The sequence below is a fragment of the Triticum aestivum genome, chromosome 1A (assembly GCF_018294505.1).
Source record: "Triticum aestivum cultivar Chinese Spring chromosome 1A, IWGSC CS RefSeq v2.1, whole genome shotgun sequence".
NCBI classification, from domain to species: domain Eukaryota; kingdom Viridiplantae; phylum Streptophyta; class Magnoliopsida; order Poales; family Poaceae; genus Triticum; species Triticum aestivum.
In genome coordinates this window covers 496,709,851-496,726,888 of record NC_057794.1, presented here as the reverse complement: position 1 = coordinate 496,726,888, position 17,038 = coordinate 496,709,851, and the positions used below count along the sequence as shown (strand labels likewise).

At 48.1% G+C, this 17,038-nt stretch overlaps 1 protein-coding gene across 1 annotated transcript; it reads left to right on the top strand.

The window, feature by feature from the left end:
• Positions 1–11,378: 11,378 nt before the first annotated feature.
• Positions 11,379–13,110, top strand: LOC123060101 (expansin-A4). The gene is made up of 3 exons (XM_044482676.1): positions 11,379–11,641; positions 11,740–12,052; positions 12,346–13,110. The coding sequence occupies exons 1-3, from the start codon at positions 11,503–11,505 to the stop codon at positions 12,647–12,649; spliced, it is 756 nt and encodes a 251-aa protein (XP_044338611.1). The 5' UTR covers positions 11,379–11,502; the 3' UTR covers positions 12,650–13,110.
• Positions 13,111–17,038: the final 3,928 nt, after the last annotated feature.

Sequence of the window (17,038 nt, the reverse complement as noted above, 5' to 3'; positions counted from 1 at the left end):
TCGGAGTTGGTTCAGGAGTAGGCTCAGGAGTTGGCTCAGGAACTGGCTCAGGAAGTGTCCAATTATTTTCATTTGTCAACATATTATTCAATAGAATTTCGGCTTCATCCAGTGTTCTTTCCCTGAAAACAGAACCAGCACAACTATCCAGGTGGTCTCTGAAAGCATCGGTTAGTCCATTATAAAAGATATCAAGTATTTCATTTTTCTTAAGAGGATGATCAGGCAAAGCATTAAGTAATTGGAGAAGCCTCCCCCAAGCTTGTGGGAGACTCTCTTCTTCAATTTGCACAAAATTATATATATATATATCCCCTAAGGCAGCTTGTTTCTTATGAGCAGGGAAATATTTAGCAGAGAAGTAATAAATCATATCCTGGGGACTACGCATACAACCAGGATCAAGAGAATTAAACCATATCTTAGCATCACCCTTTAATGAGAACGGAAATATTTTAAGGATATAAAAGTAGCGAGTTCTCTCATCATTAGTGAACTGGGTGGCTATATCATTTAATTTAGTAAGACATGCCACAACGGTTTCAGATTCATAGCCATAAAAAGGATCAGATTCAACCAAAGTAATTATATCAGGATCAATAGAGAATTCATAATCCTTATCAGTAACAAAGATAGGTGAAGTAGCGTAAGCAGGATCATATTTCATTCTAGCATTCAGAGTCTTTTGTTTAAGTGTAGCTAATAATTTCTTAAGATCACTTCTATCATTGCATGCAAGAAAGTCTCTTTTAGTTTCTTCATCCATAACATAGCCCTCAGGCACAACAGGCAATTCATATTTATTAGGAGAGCCTTCATCATCACTTTCATCAATATTATCTGTTTCAATAATTTCATTCTCTCTAGCCCTAGCAAGTTATTCATCAAGAAATTCACCAAGCGGCACAGTAGTATCAAGCATAAAAGTAGTTTCATCATAAGTATCATGCATAGCAGAAGTGGCATCATCAATAGTATGCGACATATCAGAATTAATAGCACAAGCAGGTTTAGGTGTCGCAAGAATACTCAAAACAGAAGGTGAATCAAGTGCAGAGCTAGATGACAGTTCCTTACCTCCCCTCGTAGTTGAGGGATAAACTTTTGTTTTTGCGTCTTTCAAGTTCTTCATAGTGACCAGCGGATAGAAATCCCAAGTGACTCAAAGAATAGAGCTATGCTCCCCGGCAATGGCGCCAGAAAATAGTCTTGATAACCCACAAGTATAGGGGATCGCAACAGTTTTCGAGGGTAGAGTATTCAACCCAAATTTACTGATTCGACACAAGGGGAGCCAAAGAATATTCTCAAGTATTAGCAGCTGAGTTGTCAATTCAACCACACCTGGAAACTTAATATCTGCAGCAAAGTGTTTAGTAGCAAAGTAATATGATAGTAGTGACAACGGTGGTAAAAGGTAACGGCAGCAAAAGTAATGTTTTTGGTGTTTTATAGTGATGATAACAATAGCAACGGAAAATTAAATAAGCGAAGAACAATATATGGAAAGCTCGTAGGCATTGGATCGGTGATGGAGAATTATGCTGGATGTGGTTCATCATGTAACAGTCATAACATAGGGTGACACAAAACTAGCTTCAATTCATCAATATAATGTAGGCATGTATTCCGAATATAGTCATACGTGCTTATCGAAAAGAACTTGCATGACATCTTTTGTCCTACCCTCCCGTGGCAGCGGGGTCCTAGCGGAAACTAAGGGATATTAAGGCCTCCTTTTAATAGAGTACCGGACCAAAGCATGAACACATGGTGAATACATGAACTCCTCAAACTATGGTCATCACCGGGAGTGGTCCCGATTATTGTCACTTCAGGGTTGTCGGATCATAACACATAGTAGGTGACTATAGACTTGCAAGATAGGATCAAGAACTCACATATATTCATGAAAACATAATAGGTTCATATCTGAAATCATGCCACTCGGGCCCTAGTGACAAGTATTAAGCATAGCAAAGTCATAGCAACATCAATCTTAGAACATAGTGGATATTAGGGATCAAACCCTAACAAAACTAACTCGATTACATGATAAATCTCATCCAACCCATCACCGTCCAGCAGGCCTATGATGGAATTACTCACACACGGCGGTGAGCATCATGCAATTGGTGATGGAGGATGGTTGATGATGACGACGACGATGGATTCCCCTCTCCGGAGCCCCGAACGGACTCCAGATCAGCCCTCCCGAGAGAGTTTAGGGCTTGGCGGCGGCTCCGTATCATAAAATGCAATTACTCGTTCTCCCTGATTTTTTCTCGCCGAACACGAATATATGGAGTTGGAGTTGAGGTCGGTGGAGCTCCAGGGGGCCCACGAGGCAGGGGGCGCGCCCAGGGGGGCAGGCGCGTCCCCCACCCTCGTGGCTAGGGTGTGGGCCCCCTGGCCTTGATTCTTTCGCCAGTATTTTTTATTATTTCCAAAAATAAGTTCCATGGAGTTTCAGGTCATTCCAAGAAATTTTGTTTCTGCACATAAATAACACCATGGCAATGCTGCTGAAAACAGCATTAGTATGGGTTAGTTCCATTCAAATCATGCAAGTTAGAGTCCAAAACAAGGGCAAAAGTGTTTGGAAAAGTAGATACGACGGAGATGTATTAGCGCAGCACTAAAATTTTACTTTCGCTCTAAGCCGCGGTACTACCGTGCCATCCTGGCACGGTACTCCTGGGACTAGGAGCAGCACTTAAATTTTAGTCCCGCGCATCCGTACGGTACTATTGTTGTTGTCAAATCTCCCAAGTGGCAATTACCCAGTACTAGTTCTACTTGTTTCACCTGTTTTCTTGTGGTCTATGCATTGATCCTTCTCGTTTCTCTTGCGTGTTCTTGTGTTGTGTGTCATAGGTGGTGGCTCCGGTTCCAATGTCCATTGTTCGAACCCCATTCGCGACACGGGCTCGAAGCGTATGCACAACCAAGATGAAGCTCCAGAGGGCTCCAATGCCCCCAACGCAGAACCAAGTCAACCGCAACCAAGCAGAAGGAGCCAGCAATGAGCATGGATGAGATGCCACTTGTTGAGTTTGTCAATCGAAGGAAGATCAACCCCTATGTGAATCCCCGTGCAAACTTCAGAGGGAATGAGTTGTTCTGGACCAAGCAGCAGTATCTTATCTATTTGGATGTGATCAAGGCCAAGCAGAACCTCTATGTGGACATGCACTGGATTAACATGCATCATATGAGAGAGGATAAGCACCGCGCCTATTTTGGTGAGGCTTTGGACTCGGTGGAGCAGTTCGAGATTGAGGACTTGATCACGTTCCACCTGGACTTTGACCCTGAGATTGTGGCTCGGTTCTTTGCCACAGTCCACTTCCACTCTGATGAGGAACAGACTTTGACATGGATGTCAAATGGACAACAGTTGACCGCCAAGTGGAAGGCTTCATGGATCTGCTACATGTCCGTGATGAGGGGCTCGACAAGCCCATTGATGTTCGCCCTCATGCCAACTCCGATTATGCTAACAAAGACAAGCTCCTGCCATACTATGTTGAGAAGAAGCTTCCCAGTGGCAAGAAGACTTGGGTTCTGAACCCATTCCTTGACATCATGCATCAAATCTTCCGCAACACCCTCTTCCCATGTATTGGTGACAAGGACAAGGTACATGCCTATCTCGTGGATATGATGCTCATTTGTGAGGAGGCGCGTCGTGCTCAGATGCAACCACTTGATGTCTCACATATCATGTGGTGTGAGTGATGACCCACAAGTATGGGGGATCTATCGTAGTCCTTTCAATAAGTAAGAGTGTCGAACCCAACGAGGAGCATAAGGAAATGATAAGTGGTTTTTAGCAAGGTATTCTCTGCAAGTACTGAAATAAGTGGTAACAGATGGTTTTGTGACGGGATAAATTGTAACGAGCAACAAGTAACAAAAGTAAATAAGTTGCAGCAAGGTGGCCCAATCCTTTTGTAGCAAAGGACAAGCCGGAACAAACTCTTATAATAGGAAAAGCGCTCCCGAGGACACATGGGAATATTGTCAAGCTAGTTTTCATCACGTTCATATGATTCGCGTTTGATACTTTGATAATTTGATATGTGGGTGGACCGGTGCTTGGGTGCTGTTCTTACTTGAACAAGCATCCCACTTATGATTAACCTCTATTGCAAGCATCCGCAACTACAACAAAAGTATTAAGGTAAACCTAACCATAGCATGAAACATGTGGGTCCAAATCAGCCCCTTACGAAGCAACGCATAAACTAGGGTTTAAGCTTCTGTCACTCTAGCAACCCATCATCTACTTATTACTTCCCAATGTCTTCCTCTAGGCCCAAATAATGGTGAAGTGTTATGTAGTCGACGTTCACATAACACCACTAGAGGCTAGACAACATACATCTTATCAAAATATCAAACGAATACCAAATTCACATGACTACTAATAGCAAGACGTCTCCCTTGTCCTCAGGAACAAACGTAATTACTCACAAAGCATATTCATGTTCATAATCAGAGGGGTAATAATATGCATATAGGATCTGAACATACGATCTTCCACCAAATAAACCAACTATCATCAACTACAAGGAGTAATCAACACTACTAGCAACCTACTAGCACCAATCCCGGACTTTGAGACAAGAATTGGATACAAGAGATGAACTAGGGTTTGGAGATGAGATGGTGCTGGTGAAGATGTTGATGGAGATTGCCCTCTCCCGATGAGAGGAGCGTTGGTGATGACGATGGTGATGATTTCCCCCTCCCGAAGGGAAGTATCCCCGGCAGAACAGCTCTGTCGGAGCTCTAGATTGGATCCGCCAAGGTTCCGCCTCGTGGCGGCGGAGTCTCGTCCCGAAAAGTTCCTTCCTGTTTTTTTCTCATCGAAAGACTTCATATATGAGAAGATGGACGTCGGAGAGCCACCAGGGGGCCCACGAGGTAGGGGGCGCGCCCTAGGCCCCCCCCCACCCTCATGAGCAGGGTGTGGGCCCCCTGGCCTTCATCTTTGGCGAGGATTTTTCTTTATTTGTTTTAATATGTTCCGTGGAGTTTCCAGACTTTTGGAGTTGCGCAGAATAGGTCTCTAATATTTTCTCCTTTTCCAACCCAGAATTCCAGTTGCCGGCATTCTCCCTTCTTATGTAAACCTTGTAAAATAAGAGAGAATAGCCATAAGTATTGTGACTTACAGTGAAATAACAGTCCATAATGCGATAAATATCAATATAAAAGCATGATGCAAAATGGACGTATCAGTGAGCTCCGGTTTGCGGTGTTCAACCGTAAGGTACCCATCTATGGTCCTTACCTGTTTCACCTGATCTCGAAGACTTGGGAGAAGCTCTATCCCAATGTTGAGTTTGAGGCCCCCGGCTAGACCCGTCACGAGCCCATAAAGCTCCGCGTCAAGCCTAAGTGGGCTAACACCACTACCAGTCCTGAGGCAGCAGCTGCTCAGATGGATGTCGATGAGGATGGGATTGAGGAGGAGGAAGCGGATGAGGACAACTCTGCTGGGTATGCTCCTCCCTCTACTGAGCCCTCATGGGCTAAGAAGCTGAAGGCCAAGATGAAGGCCTTGTTCTGCATGCAAGCCAAGGGGCAATACAAGACTCGTGTTGCTTCCAAGGAGAGTCGCCGCCGCGACAAGAGGATCTTGAGGACGTTTGGCGAGGACATATCCAGTGGGTCCGAGAAGCACATCACTCCAGAGGCCGAATGGATGGCGAAGCAGTGTTACAAGTTGACTGATTCTCAGAAGGAGCCCATCCCCACTGCTGAGACCGACGAGGAGCATGACGAGTGATCCTTTCAGCTTGAGCCACCACTTGTTTCGTAGGTGTCCTCTATGCATTTTTGGTGTCTCGATGCCAAAGGGGGGAGAGTGTAGGATTTGCGAGTCGTGTGTCGTGTTTCATGGTCTTGTCACTTTGCTTTCGTTTCGTTGAACCTCGTTTTCTTTGGTTTGGTTGTGCTTGTGAGACCTTTCTATCATATGGTGTAAGACATATGCACTCTTGCATACCTTATTGAGCCTATGATATCTTGTGCCCTCTACTCTATGCTCATAGTTATTATCCTGCTTAGTGTTAGCTTTATCATTGCAAGATTTGCCTTGTCTATAAAATATAGGGGGAGTGTTGATCCTAGTATGTGTGTCGTGCAGTCCAAAGCACTTCTCTAGTTAGCACACATCTAGGGGGAGCTCGTATATATTTTATTGATGCGGAGTTTGCCCATGTTCGTTTTTATCTCCCTTTGTGCAAATCCTGTATTGTCATCAATCCACCAAAAAGGGGGAGATTGTAAGGGCATATTTATCCCTTAGTTGTTTTGGTGATTGATGACAATGCTTTTGCGGACTAATCGTGTGCATGGAGTATTTCAGACATATTATGACTAGGCACAAGACGATTTGGTTCCCCTCGAAGACTATTGAAGATGGTGTTTCTCTATGTTTCTTTTCGGTGGATTTGAGTCATAGGAAAGCCGTAAGGGGGTCCGCTTTGGAAAGGTTTGGGTGGAATCATCACGTACACGTCTACTCCTTTTGCGCCACCTTTCCTTTTGCTCTTTGGATCATCCTCTGTCTCTCCTTGTCTATGCAAAATGAAGGTCTCCTAATGTTGCTGAGCTGGGGCATGCGGTAGTACTGCTCCTCGGAGCGGTAGTACCGGCCTCCGGCGCGGTAGTACCGCAAGTGCTCACGGTAGTACCGCACCTCGGGAGCGGTAGTACCGTGGCCTCAGGCCAGGCGCTGCTGCTAGTGCTGTAGTAGGGGTGGATGTAATTTTTTTTACATCCGCGCCTACGCGGTAGTACCGCTCCATGGGCGCGGTAGTACCGTGCGCTCTGTTCAGGCTCAGCAGCATGAGCGGTAGTAGGGGTGGATGTAATTTTTTGACATCCGTGCCCTATGCGGTAGTACCGTGTCGGATTTTTGCATGGACCAAAACTCAGTAGAAGTAGTCACTGATGTATTTTTATATGTCCATGCCTTCCCGGCCTAGTCCATTCCTGCCTTGCGGTAGTACAAAGGGGCGCGGTAGTACCGCGCCAATGGTTCTACCGCTCCTTGACTTAGCGCTTCAGGACTGGTCTTAGGCCCTGTCGTGGCAGCGGTAGTACCGCGGTTCACCGTGGTAGTACCGCTTGTTTGGTGCGGTAGTACCGCAGGTCACGAGCTGGTTAAGTGGATAACGGTTGGATTTGTTCTTTCACTATATAAGGGGTGTCTTCTTCTCCGAGATGACCACCTCTTCCATCTCTAAGCTCCATTGTTGCTCTAAGCTCCTTTTTCTCCCGATCTCCTTCCCTGGCCGATCAAACTTGTTGATCTTCTAGGAATTGGTTGAGAAGGCCTAGATCTACACATCCACCAAGAGATATTTGATTCCCCCACTAATCCCTTGCGGATCTTGTTACTCTTGGGTGTTTGAGCACCCTAGACGGTTGAGGTCATCATGGAGCCATACTCCATTATGGTGAAGCTTCGTGGTGTTGTTGGGAGCCTCCAATTAAGTTGTGGAGATTGCCCCAACCTTGTTTGTAAAGGTTTGGTCGCCACCTTCAAGGACACCAATAGTGGAATCACAGCATCTCGCATTGTGTGAGGGCGTGAGGAGAATACGGTGGCCCTAGTGGCTTCTTGGGGAGCATTGTGCCTCCACCGCTCCAAGCCTCCAACGGAGACGTACTTCCTCTCAAAGGAAAGGAACTTCGGTAACACATCCTCGTCTTCACCGACTCCACTCTTGGTTATCTCATCCCTTTACTCGTGCAAGCTTATCTTGTGTTACTTCCCTTGCTTGCTTGTTTACTTATTGTTGTTGCATCATATAGGTTGCTCACCTAGTTGCATATCTAGACAACCTACTTTGATGCAAAGTTTAAATTGGTAAAGAAAAGCTAAAAATTGTTAGTTGCCTATTCACCCCCTCTAGTCAACTATATCGACCCTTTCAAAGAGGAAAGGGACCGTGATTGTGAACAAATTAGTGTTTGAGGGCCTTTTTACAAATATGCACGACTGGTTGTTACTCCTCCTAGTCCCTCCTGTCCACGTGGTCACGGTCAAAGAGCCAAGTAGGCAGGTCAGCGCTGGTCAGACGGATTTAGGACCTCGAATGAACAACTTAAAAATATTTAGGACCCAGATGTATTTTGAAAGAATTAGAACCTAGTCAATACTTTGGTGAAAGAATTAGGACGGGCCATGCATTACTATTTTTCTCTCGCCTCCATTAATCACATGCATGTGACCGGGCATAAAAGGTGAAAAGTGAGGGACGTGACTGCGTGGGTGGGAAAATTGGGAGTCAAAACGGGCATGCATGGATGTTGATTGGGCGTGTCCGCGGACGTTTGAGGGGCCAACATTGTTCAGTCCAGTCGTAGATGCCCTAATTCACCTTATTTTCGAGCAATGTTGTTTTTGTTCGAAAATAATCAACTTTATTATAAAATTTTATCAGAAGTACAAAACATCTCAAACATAATAAAATTGCATCGAGACTCCGTGACTATCGAACGACCACTACTATCGTTCGAAGGAGCCGCCGACGTGTCATCGTCGTCGCTCCCGTAGCTACCGGAGTTGGCTTGACCTTATCGATGACAGCTGGAAAATGTTCATGCATGTGCCCCTGAGGACCAGAGCCATGTAGCCGCAATTGTTGTCGTTGAACCCTTGGATAAATCTAAAATACCTGACACGAAATCTCGCCACATGACGTGAAACCCTAATATCACCGCCCCAAGCAGATGACAAGAATCAACGCCGGAGCTCCGTCAACTACGTCTCGACGGACGAACTCGAGGAGGATCCGAGCCCGAAAGACAAACTCGAAGAAGCCCCGGCACCCCGAGTGCCGCGCCTGTGAGGATTAAAAACTACTAACCGGAGCGGAGGCATCGGGATTCCGGATTCCCATCCCCTCCACCGACCGCCGGAGAGGCGGACAAAGGTGAGGCGGATCCACGAGAGTTTAATTTGCCCTAGCCGCCTAGGGTTAGGGGGGCCATATTTCTTTTCTTGTATATAATCTTGGATTTATATGTGCATCTATTTTTTTTGGAATTGTTTGGATTTATATGTCCATCTACATGTAGAAAAGAAATTGTATTGAGAATAAAGGAGAAAATATATTTACCCGCAAGAAAAAAACGAAAAAAAGATGTATTTATCACCGACAAGCAAAGGATATTCTTGGCAATCATGAACCAAGAAAGATTAGCCAGCAGTGTACTCCTACACAGTCACGGTTACACAGCTAAGAAAGATTAGCCAGCAGTGTACTCCCACACAGCCACAACTGTGTAACGAATCAATGCGTGACTGTGTTCGATAACTACATACGGAGGAAGGAGGCTGGGAGATGAGAGCACAGGCTTCCGGACTCTCATTCCTCGGAGATTTTTACCCGGGGGTTCCCATCGGCCCAAGATCCTGCGATCTTTTTCGTCGTGTCCGCTCCTCCCACACACACTCACAGGGGTGTCGCTGCCAGAATCTTCACGTACAACAGCGCCGCTGCGCCACACCGCTCTGTTCCTACACATGGCCTGAGAGTATATCACCTTCTGTGAACACTTGCCGCTACATTGCGTTACCTTTGATCGAGAAGCATACCTGTGCTGTGCGTGCTGCGTCTGCGCACGAAGTGGATTTGAGGATAAGATGCAATCATCTTCATCTGGTGGACCTGCATCACTGCACCAGCCGGAGGCCGGCGGAGCAGCGCCACAGGCGAAGTGAGCGTGGAGCAACTGGTCGGAGCGTGACGGGTCCAAGAGGGATGCCAACGGACGAACCAACGGGGTGGCTAGCTAGTGACAGACCGACAGGGGATTAGCTAGCCGCAACTCCCGGGCGGCCATGTGCGACTAACATGGCGTGGGGCTGGCCCTGGGGAACTGTTGCTTTCTGAAACCGATGGCGGAGCCGAGCGGCGGAGGTGGCCGCCTGCTTGACACCGGCGAGGTGCGGCGGCGGTGCCATGTTACGTGTAGGCGACGATGGGAGGGTCAGCGTAGAAAATTTGTAAGAATCGCCGATCGATGTAAAGACTCGGCCATGCATGCATGCATGTGCATCCTGCATGAATGAGCAGGGTACCAAAGCTTTGTCTGAAAGCTGCTGTTGGATTTACGTGCACATACACTGCTCGGGCCTCGCTCTCATCTACACAGGGCCGAGCCATGTTACGTGTCCCGTTCACGTGAGCGGCCATGTGCGCTCCAGTCTTCAGGAGCCCACACCAAGGTTTTGCCTGTTCAAACCTTAATTGAGCATCCACCTTAAAGTTAGCGTGCGCTGATCATTGGAGCCGGTTGTTAATCACTTCAGTTGAGCATGCATGGTTCCCTTGGTACGTGTGGGTGGTGTGCACAGTACGTACGTTCGTGTGCATGGCACATTGGCATGGCTGGCTCCATGGGCGGGCCGGGGCAGCTTCATGTGCCGATGTGCGTCCTGCCCCGACAAATCCACGATTTCCTTTTTGTATCCGATGGTCCAGTGTACTCCCCAGCAGGACTAAGTTAAGTGACCCGAGATTAGCAGTGGAGTACGTTTGGTGGAGCTGCATGGCTCCCACTGCAACAATACGTTCGTCGAACCATCCAACACAGGCAGCGAGTTCCTGGACCATGCATGCAGCTGCTACTTATCCATCCCAAGTAGTCAAGTTGGGCTAGGTCGGCATGCACTTGCGCCGTTACGCGCCGATCATGAGTGGATTATCATCACGTAGTATCTAGTAGCAGACACGCCATGCCGCGCTCGCACCGCGTGGCCGAGCACCGTGACACAGAAACACGACCGGATTCCTCCCTCCCTAGCTCCCTCCGGCGGTCCGGCCCTGCCACACACGGCTACGCGCGCATGGTGGAGACGCCTTGCCGCCCATGAGTTCCACGGAGTTAAGGCACGCTGTGCATGCATGCGTGCTCTGCATCCTGCCCATGGCCGAGTCCTGCATGGTCCTGGCTCAGCTAAGCGGCCGGCGAGAGCCATGTGGGGAGTAGGGCACCGCGGGACCCCACGGCGACTCGTCGCGCCACCAGTCCACCACACACACGCGCGCTCGGCCGGGCAAGCGGTTGGTGCCCGTTACGTACGCGCGCGCGCGCCCGATGCCAGCCGAGGACACTCGCATGTGCGCCTGATTTGTATGTATTAACTGCCGCGCGCCCCCGTGGCCGTGGTCACCCCGCACGTCAGAGCCGGCCTTCAATCTCCCATTTTCCTCCCTCTCCCTCTCCCACTCATCAAATCGTCAGGAAAAAAGAAGAAGTGATATTAACCTGCACGGCCCCGATCGAGCTTGCAATCCAACCGCCACCGGCACCGAGCTTTACTTTGGCTATATATACCCCGGCTGGGAGGAGGTAGCTCCTCACTGCCAACCAGCCATTTCGAGCCTAGCTAGCTTTAGACGCCATATCCCCTCGAAAGCTAAGCTAGCTTGCTGATACAGGGAAGCTCTCCCTCTCTCTCTCTCAGCAATGGCGGGCACCGGTACTCTCTTCTTCCTCTTCTCCTCCTTCTGCCTCCTGGCCCGGCAGGCCGCGGCCGGCGGGTACGGCGGGTGGCAGAGCGCCCACGCCACCTTCTACGGCGGCGGCGACGCCTCCGGCACCATGGGTAAGTCCCCGCCGCCGCGGCTGGCGAATGCAATGCGTAAACGCCTGCCACACAGACACAGACACTCACGCGCGCGGGCTGTTTGTTGGGTTTTGCAGGCGGGGCATGCGGGTACGGCAACCTGTACAGCACCGGGTACGGCACGAACACGGCGGCGCTGAGCACGGCGCTGTTCAACGACGGCGCGGCGTGCGGGACGTGCTACGAGCTGCGCTGCGACAACGCCGGCAGCTCGTGCCGGCCGGGGTCCATCCTGGTGACGGCCACCAACTTCTGCCCGCCCAACTACGGCCTCCCCAGCGACGACGGCGGCTGGTGCAACCCGCCGCGCCCCCACTTCGACATGGCCGAGCCGGCCTTCCTCCACATCGCGCAGTACCGCGCCGGCATCGTGCCCGTCTCCTACAGAAGGTGAGAAGAAAATCAAAAAAGTTACAGTGTACCACGACCGACCGATCGAACCGATGGGTTAAATTGACCGGGCGTCGGTCGGCTTGAGGATACGCGAGGACCGCGGTTGGTTTGGCCCATAAGTTTGGGCGGGCCACACCGCTGCAGATATGTGATACGGTGCACGCCGATAGGCAGGCCACTGTCCACAGTACTTACATCGCATGTGCTGCGCCTTGTAATGTCGCAGCTTCACTGTCACCGTGTGTCACGTAGTGCTAATCCTGCATGTTACCCCTTGATCGATGGAGCAGGGTGCCGTGCGTGAAGAAGGGGGGCATCCGGTTCACCATCAACGGCCACTCCTACTTCAACCTGGTGCTGGTGACCAACGTGGGCGGCGCCGGCGACGCGCAGTCCGTGTCCATCAAGGGCACGCGCACCGGCTGGCAGGCCATGTCCCGCAACTGGGGCATGAACTGGCAGAGCAACACCTTCCTGGACGGCCAGTGCCTCTCCTTCCGGGTCACCTCCAGCGACGGCCGCACCGTCACCAGCAACGCCGCCGCGCCCGCCGGCTGGCACTTCGGCCAGACCTTCGAGGGCGCCCAGTTCTAGTCCGCTTCCTCCTCTTCTCTTCTCCACAAGCATAAGCGCTGGAGAGAAGAGACGGAGCACTATATTCAAGAATTATTTTGGCATTCGCGTGCGTGCGTGCAGGAGGAGGAAGAAAGGCCGGCCGGCCTCTTCGTTATAGTGAAGGAGGACGCTCCGGGCTACGCTGAGGCTGCTAATTAGCACCCGCTTAGACGCTTTCCTTCTCTCGATCAAAGTCTCAAGTTTACTGAAGACTCGAACAACCATCCATCAAGTACCGTACCGTACGTAGCAGCTTGGCACTCCTTGAAGAAGAAGAAGAAGAAGAAGAAGAAGAAGAAGAAGAAGAAGAAGTTAATAATGGCAGTAGTTATGATCAGTACTAGAAGTACCTTTGGTGGTTTGTACCAGTACTAATTTGTACTACGGGGTGGTGGCCCTTGCGATGAAATTGAAGATTTGCAAGGCCATATTTATGGATCCATCCATGTTCTAGCTAGCTAGCTACCTAGCTGGCCACCCGTAGCCTCCATAGACCGAGTGTGGACGGACTTTGGCTGTTTGCTGGGCTGTATCGTGTTGATGGTCACTCACATGGGCGGGGGACGCCTTGTGGGGCGTCCATGTCGTGCCTTTTCCGGAGAGGAGCCAGGGACAGCGCCCGTCGGTTGCCGTGCTCCGTTTCGTGTAGATGATAGGCCTCTGCAATGGGTCTGATCATCCATCGTCGACGGTTGCGTGAACGCCTCCGCACGCTCAAGTTGGTCGTAGGGTCGGCTCTCCTTCTGAAATGGCGCCATGGGAGCGCGCCGTCTAGGGGTGTGATTTCGCAGTCCAGAATTGGGCGGGCAAACCGCATCTTCCAGGGCTGGCGCGCTCGTCCTGAAGATGGTGTGCTGGCGGGACGTGATCGGGCGTGGACGAGAGCGTCCCATCGTGTCACGTTATCACGTACGCGTGACTATTGTTTCCACCATTTAGGATCACTGATGTGGTACTTGTGACTGCTCGTCATTCCTTCGCTGGACAAAATTAGCGCTCGACCGTAGAATTGTGGGCATCTTTCTCTACCTCTGATATGATAGCAACGGCTGAGGGTTTTTGTCGCTGTGACCGTGTTGTCGGTTTCGCTGATTTGACAGCAGCTTTGGAGGTTGATGTTGAAAGGATAGTTTTTTAAAATAATCATTTAAAAAATAATCATATATATTTCAGTACACAAATGTATTACAAAAAGTACACATGTGGTCATCACAAGAGACATACATAGATATCTTGCAATATTGCACGAAAAACTTCGCACGAAGTAAACTAGAATTTCACTTCGGCAGAATCTTGTGCCACGTCAAAACGTTGCCCACAACCGAAAGGATAGCTGAGAAAGAAGAAATCAGGTTCAAGGTGAGGATAAGGGATTTACATAAGATTCCTGTGAGAACTGAAATTACCACAAAAGATTGCCGTCTCTATGACATGCAAGCAAGAGGAAAAACTTTGAGTCTGTGGATATTGGCGACTTGGATGGAAATGGAAAAGATGATGCCCCTTTCAAGATGTCTGAAGTTGCTTCTGGAAGAATTGCTCTTGAAAGTTTGTCCTTGAAACAGTATGAAAATGTGATTGGAGGGAACAAAGATACTACTAATATAGCTGTGGGAATGGAGTACATTTGGTTGCTGATCCAAATGCTAAGATCTGCAGCCTTGTGATGGGGGAGGCTCCTCCTCCCGGTTTGCGGCCCGCCCTTCCCCGGCGGCCGGCGGCTCGCCTGGCGCAGTCCGGCGTTCTCCCCCGGCAGCGTGCTCCTGTGGAGGTGGTTCTGGGAGGCCTCGGTTGTGCCTCCGCCATCATGGCCATCAGATCTGTCCGGTTTGGCGCAGCGGGATTGCGGCCTGGGCTCCTCCAGCTCGCTAGGGTGCGCCCTGCTCGCTGCTGTCGGGGGCCGGCTGCTGGGTCCCATTGCAGTGCAGATGCAGGAGGCCGCTGGATCTGGCCCGTAGGCTGGCACGGAGGTATGGTGTTGGTGGCTTTCTAGTGCTGCCGGCGCAGTGGTTCTATGAGAGGTGGGTGGGCCAGCGGAGGTGCAGTTTGTGGGGGTGATGGTGGTGGGTAAGCTTCGGGCGAAAGCTTGTCCGTTCTTGCAGGATGACGGCGTCGGCATCCGTGGACGTCATCTCACCTCTCGGGAGGCGGCGCTGTGTAGACCTGTATCCTCTGCAACCCTCGGATCGTGCTCTTAGGATGAAAGCCAAAGGCCCGACTGGGTCAGGCGAGGGTGTCATCATTGTCGCTTCCCTCTTTGGGGCATCACCTTGAAGAACAACAGATCCCATTTGTGCGATCCATGGGCCGGACGCTCGTGACATTGTGGTCGGCAAATGTCCTTCTGGCAATGTGGATGTCTTTCGCGACTTCTTGTGTGGCAACGATGATGGCTTCGGGTGGAGCAGGTTTGCAGCTAAGTTTTGCTAGTCGGTCTCATCCAGCGTGTTCGAGGGGTCATCGGGCTTCACTTTGTCTTTCTGAAATCAGAGATGCTGAGGAGGGCCTTGTGGCGACGATGACACGAAATGAGTGGCCGGTTTCGATGCTAGCTCGGCATAGGCCCATCGCTTTTCTCTTGTGATGCTCGTCGACAGAGTCGGAGCTTCCTGGTCGTCGGCGTGTCTGGTTGACTGCTTGGCATTGGTCGACACAGGCCTCGGCGCTTGTTTGCAGTGAGGGCATATAGGCAGTCGCCTATGGTGGAGTCGGAGTCGCCTAGTCGAATGCGTGATGACGATGGCACCCGGTTGCAACCTCGATGGCGTGTGTGTGTTATTATGTCGGTTGGCATGTCGTCCTATGTGCCTTGTTTTTGCACGCATTTGTGATGGTTTTTACCCGATTTTCTGTTAATTAATCGGGCAACTCTCTTCGACCTTTTTAATGAATCGAACTCTAAGGGACCGTGTTTGAAAAAAAATGTTGAGATCTTGAAGAGACTGCAGGTTGCAGAGGAGATTGCTACTAGACAGGCAACTCAGTTGATCACTTAATAAAGGACAAAGATATGGACATTCAAAAGAAAAGCTTTGAGTTGCATTAATTATACTACCTTAGATATAATATCTCAGGAAGGTAAATGGAGATGCACAGCCTGATAAGAAAGCTAGAATTTTAGAAGAGAGCTCAACTAGACAGAATTATGCAACAAGATGAACTTAAATGGAAACAAGGAGCAAAAATTACAGAACACCTTGAGGGAGAAGATAATACTAAATGCCTACATGCTAAAGCTAATGGAAGAAGGTAATACTCAATACCTACATGTTAAAGCTAATGGAAGAAGGCAACATACTCTAGTTTTTCACACACAAAAGAGTTTCCCTTCGTACGGTTTTCTTGTTTCTCTTGGCATTTCAGCCTTTTTTTAAAGATAAAATGTATATTTTATTTCTTAAAAAGATTCAACAAATTTTAAAAATCAAGATATTAAAAAGGTTCATAATATTTGTGAAACTTTGTGATTATTAGTTTTCAACAATATTTAAAAAGTTCACAATTATTTTTTGAATTTTTTTAAAAGGAGTTACAGAACTCCTTGAGGGAGAAGCTAATACTAAAACCTACATGCTAAAGCTAATGGAAGAAGGTAATACTCAGTACCTACACGTTAAAGCTAATGGAAGAAGGCAACATACTCTAGTTTTTGCACACAAAAAGAGTTTCCCTTAGTACGGTTTTCTTGTTTCTCTTGGCACTTCGGCCTGTCTTTTAGGCAAAAATATATTTTATTTTTAAAAAGATTCAAGAAATTAACAAAATCAAGATATTAAAAAGGTTCACAATATTTGTGAAACTTTGTGAATATTTATTTTCCACAACAAAAGTTCAGAATTATTTTTAGAAAAAAAATATTTTTTAAAGGAACATTTTATGAAATTTGTAACGATTAAAATTTCACATTTATTTTGTTAGATACTCTAAATGAAATATCACATTTATTTTTATGCTTCGCTTTTTTTTTGTTTTTCTATGGTTTTTTTTTCTTATTCATTATAATTTGGTTTTCTTTGTATATTTCTAGGTTTATTCGGTATTTCTGGTTTCTTCGTTTTACTTTTGTTTCTTTTGTCGTATTTCATTGGTTTGGTTTTACAATACATGTCTACTCTCTTTTCAGATATATATACAACATTTAGTTTATAAGCGTTTAACAATTTTGAAATACATGTTTAACATTCTCTACAAAAACATGTTTTGAATTTGTTTTCAATTACGTGTTAAATAGTTTTTCAAATACATGCTGAAATATTCCTAAAATGATAAAACACATTTGTTTTGTACTTTTAGTACATTCTACAAACTTCTCAATTTCATGAACACATTTTTCAAACTAGTGAAGATTTTTTTAATGTGACTTACATT

Coding starts and splice junctions, on each gene's coding strand:
- LOC123060101 (XM_044482676.1), top strand. CDS start 11,503: ATGGCGGGCACCGGTACTCTCTTCTTCCTCTTCTCCTCCTTCTGCCTC. Junction 11,642..11,739: donor CGACGCCTCCGGCACCATGG/GTAAGTCCCCGC, acceptor TGGGTTTTGCAG/GCGGGGCATGCGGGTACGGC. Junction 12,053..12,345: donor GTGCCCGTCTCCTACAGAAG/GTGAGAAGAAAA, acceptor TCGATGGAGCAG/GGTGCCGTGCGTGAAGAAGG.